This window comes from Neltuma alba, unplaced genomic scaffold, assembly GCF_004799145.2.
Source record: "Neltuma alba isolate B1F8T4 unplaced genomic scaffold, ASM479914v2 tig00007415_pilon, whole genome shotgun sequence".
Taxonomy (NCBI): Eukaryota; Viridiplantae; Streptophyta; class Magnoliopsida; order Fabales; family Fabaceae; genus Neltuma; species Neltuma alba.
Genome location: NW_021634777.1, coordinates 88,191 through 91,232, shown reverse-complemented (window position 1 = coordinate 91,232; position 3,042 = coordinate 88,191). Strand labels below are relative to the sequence as shown.

At 42.9% G+C, this 3,042-nt stretch overlaps 1 protein-coding gene across 1 annotated transcript; it reads right to left on the bottom strand.

Moving 5' to 3' along the window:
* Positions 1–1,063: 1,063 nt before the first annotated feature.
* On the bottom strand, positions 1,064–2,560 carry LOC114752509 (uncharacterized). Its single transcript, XM_028941241.1, has one exon. It carries the CDS (start codon positions 2,558–2,560, stop codon positions 1,064–1,066), a length of 1,497 nt encoding a protein of 498 aa, XP_028797074.1.
* Between the last annotated feature and the right edge of the window lie 482 nt (positions 2,561–3,042).

Genomic DNA, 3,042 nt, shown 5'->3' with positions numbered 1-3,042 from the left:
AGTCTCCTGGTCAATCCTGTTCTGGGTCCTCTCCAAGTATATTTTACTCCTTCCATTCCCGAATCCATCAACTTGTATTGGTCAATCACTGTTCTGAACTTTAAACACCTTTTTTCGTCAATTTCTTTTCCTCCTTTTTGTTCCAATCCTGACATAATTTCATTAAAGTCTCTTGCCAATAGCCATGGTTTGGACACATTATGGGAAATCCCGAATAAGTTGTCCCAAAGTTCCCTTCTTTCTTGTGTCCTAGGACTAGCGTAGATGGCAGTAAATAACCAATCCTGTCTCCCTAACCCAGAAACTTCACAGTGAATGAATTGCTTGTGTTTTTGTATCTCTTTGATCTTAATGGTCTCATTATTCCAAAGAATCCACAGTCCACCTGACATTCCTTGCGCCTCCTCAAGAATCTGAAATTTAAAGCCCATCCGTTTTATAGCTCTTTGGGCGTCATCTCCACTACACCGAGTTTCTACCAAGACTACTATACAAGGTTTATGAATTCTAACAAGTTCTTTAACAGCAAGCCCGAGAGCTCTCCCGGCTGCTCCTCTTACGTTCCAAACAATAATCATAAGTCAAAAGAGGAAGGAGTTGGCAGCCCACGCTAATTCCCCAATTCTTGGTTCCCACCCTCCAATGGGGTTTCACACACATACTCATCCAAATCTACTCGACCCAATTCCTGATATTCTACCGGAGAAAGGCCCATCTGAATATAAGAAGTACTTGGATCTGGTGGCTTGGCCTCATCCGTTTCCATCATTTCATCAACTTTCTCAGGGATGCAGTCCAAGGAGTTCTCCATATTGTTATCCTCAAGCCTAGTACCTTGAACTTCTTCGCATTCTCCTTTTTGAGCCCCATTTTTAGAACCTTTGTGTGAGTCCATATGGCTTTTTCCGTTTACTCCATAGACACCGTTCGGCCCACTTTTGCTTGTCTCCTGTTGGCCCACCTTAGATGCCCTTTCCTGTTCTCTTTCTTTGTTAGCTTTATGGGTTCCTATTTGATTATCTCCATGTACTTTTTCTGTCTGTCCTCTCCCTATTCCCACCTGCTACGCTTGTGTACTCTCTTTCTTCTTTCCAAAATCCAAGGATTTCCTTCCCTTACCTTCGTCCCCTCTTTCTGTCTTATTTTTTTGTTGCTGACTTCTCTCGGTGCCTTTTCTTTCTCGGAGATTTCTAACATGAGCCGACTCTTGAGCCGGCCTCCTCTCTCTTTCTCTTGAATCTATCTTTTCTGCGCTTCCGTCATCCACCTCTAAAATCGCAAACCTTGAACCACCCCCTGCACTTCTGTCCCTTCTGCTGTCTTTCTTTTGTACAACTGGTCCTTTGGCTTCTTTTTGCGGTGACCGTCGGTTTCTTCTATAGTCCTGTACTACCATCCAGTCTCCACACACTCCCTCTGATTCAACTGGCGCTGATCCTCCCCTTTCCTCCTCCTCTGAGTTTCCCCTGTGTTCTTTTCCGTTTGATTTTTCTAGTTCTACCATAGCTGCCTTTACTGGACAACAATTAGACTCATGTCCAAATTTGCCACAGCAGACACAAATCAAGTGGAGTCCCTTGTATTCAATTTTTAAGGAATTTCCGTGTACCGTGTATGCGAGCAGGAGCGTTGACGCTAGATCAACTTCAACACACATCCGAGCATACATGGTGCGTGCTCTGGTTAAGGTCATCTCGTCTACTTTGATCGCTTTTCCAATTTTGTTCCCCAAGTTATAAAAATTTTTTTTATTGTAGTATTCTCCTGGGAGTCCTGGTAATCTCACCCAGAGAGCCACTCGTTGAATCTTTTCTTGCCAAGGGTTGAAGTTGCTCTTCCAGGTCTGCACAGTGAGATAGTGGTTAGCTATGAGCCAGGGTCTACCCTCTAGCGCAAAGTAGTAATCCTCCCTCGCTTGGAACGTGGCTAACATAAAGCCGTTTCCAATGTCAGAGATGTCAACATTCCTTGATTTTTGCCACATTAGCTTCACTTTCCTTCTCAGATGCATGAAACCCAACGTTTCTCCGGGGAGCTTGATAATGAGAGTATTCTGCCAGCTTACAGCCAAGCGCCTTCTTTCTTCTTCTGAAAACTCGAGAATGGGTCCTCTGATTGATTCTGTAACTCTTACTCCTTTCCTTAGCTCCTCATCATCATAATATACCAAGTTCCCGTCCCACGCTTCATTTGCTTCCTTTTGGCTCCCTTGCACCTTTTCCACTAATGATTTGGGTTTAAGCGCCTCTCTGTAGGACAAGGGTGCTCCCCTCTCTTCGAAAACTTCAGCGTTGTCCTCGAGCATCCAGTCCTCCTCGCGGGGGTGTAACGATACCTGACCGGTGAAGTCTCCTTCTCTTCTCTGCAGCTTTCCCCTCACTTCAATGTTCTTTTTTTCCTCTTCCGATCCTCTATTTTTTCCAACACTCGACTCAGTTTTCTGCCCTTCCTCTGTAACTCTGGTACTTGGCATAGTACTCGCATTATCCACTATCCCTCCCTGAGAGACCTGATGTCTATTAGGTGGGTGTTCCCGGTTGTAACTTTCGTTTTCTTGCATGGAAGCACAGACGTTCTCTCTCTAGATTCTCTCTCTTGTACTAGTTCTTTGTTTATTTTTGTTTTTACTACTCACTGATGTACCTTTTCTACGCCAATATTATGATTCCTCAAAACAATTACTCCTTCGGCCTGCTTCTATTTTCATAAGGTAGAGAGAGAAAATTTTTTTCCTATATAACTTAGATCATTAAATTTTTAAGATGAATATATTATTTTATGATACATTTATTATAGTGCGGATTTTTATTTTCTTAAAAATTGTATGTATATGCTAAATAAGAGTATTTACCCCCTCTAGAGGCTTACGACAAGGGGATCCGATTTCCCCATACCTCTTCATGTTATGCATGGAAAAACTAACACATCTGATCCAAGAAGAGGTTGATGCTAAAAGATGGAGACCAATATGACTAGGTAAGGAAGGCCCTCCTATCTCTCATTTATTTTTTGCTGATGATCTGTTGTTGTTTGCAGAAGCTA

What these genes read in the sequence shown, in the direction of transcription:
- LOC114752509 (XM_028941241.1), bottom strand. Translation starts at nt 2,560, where the DNA reads ATGCAAGAAAACGAAAGTTACAACCGGGAACACCCACCTAATAGACAT.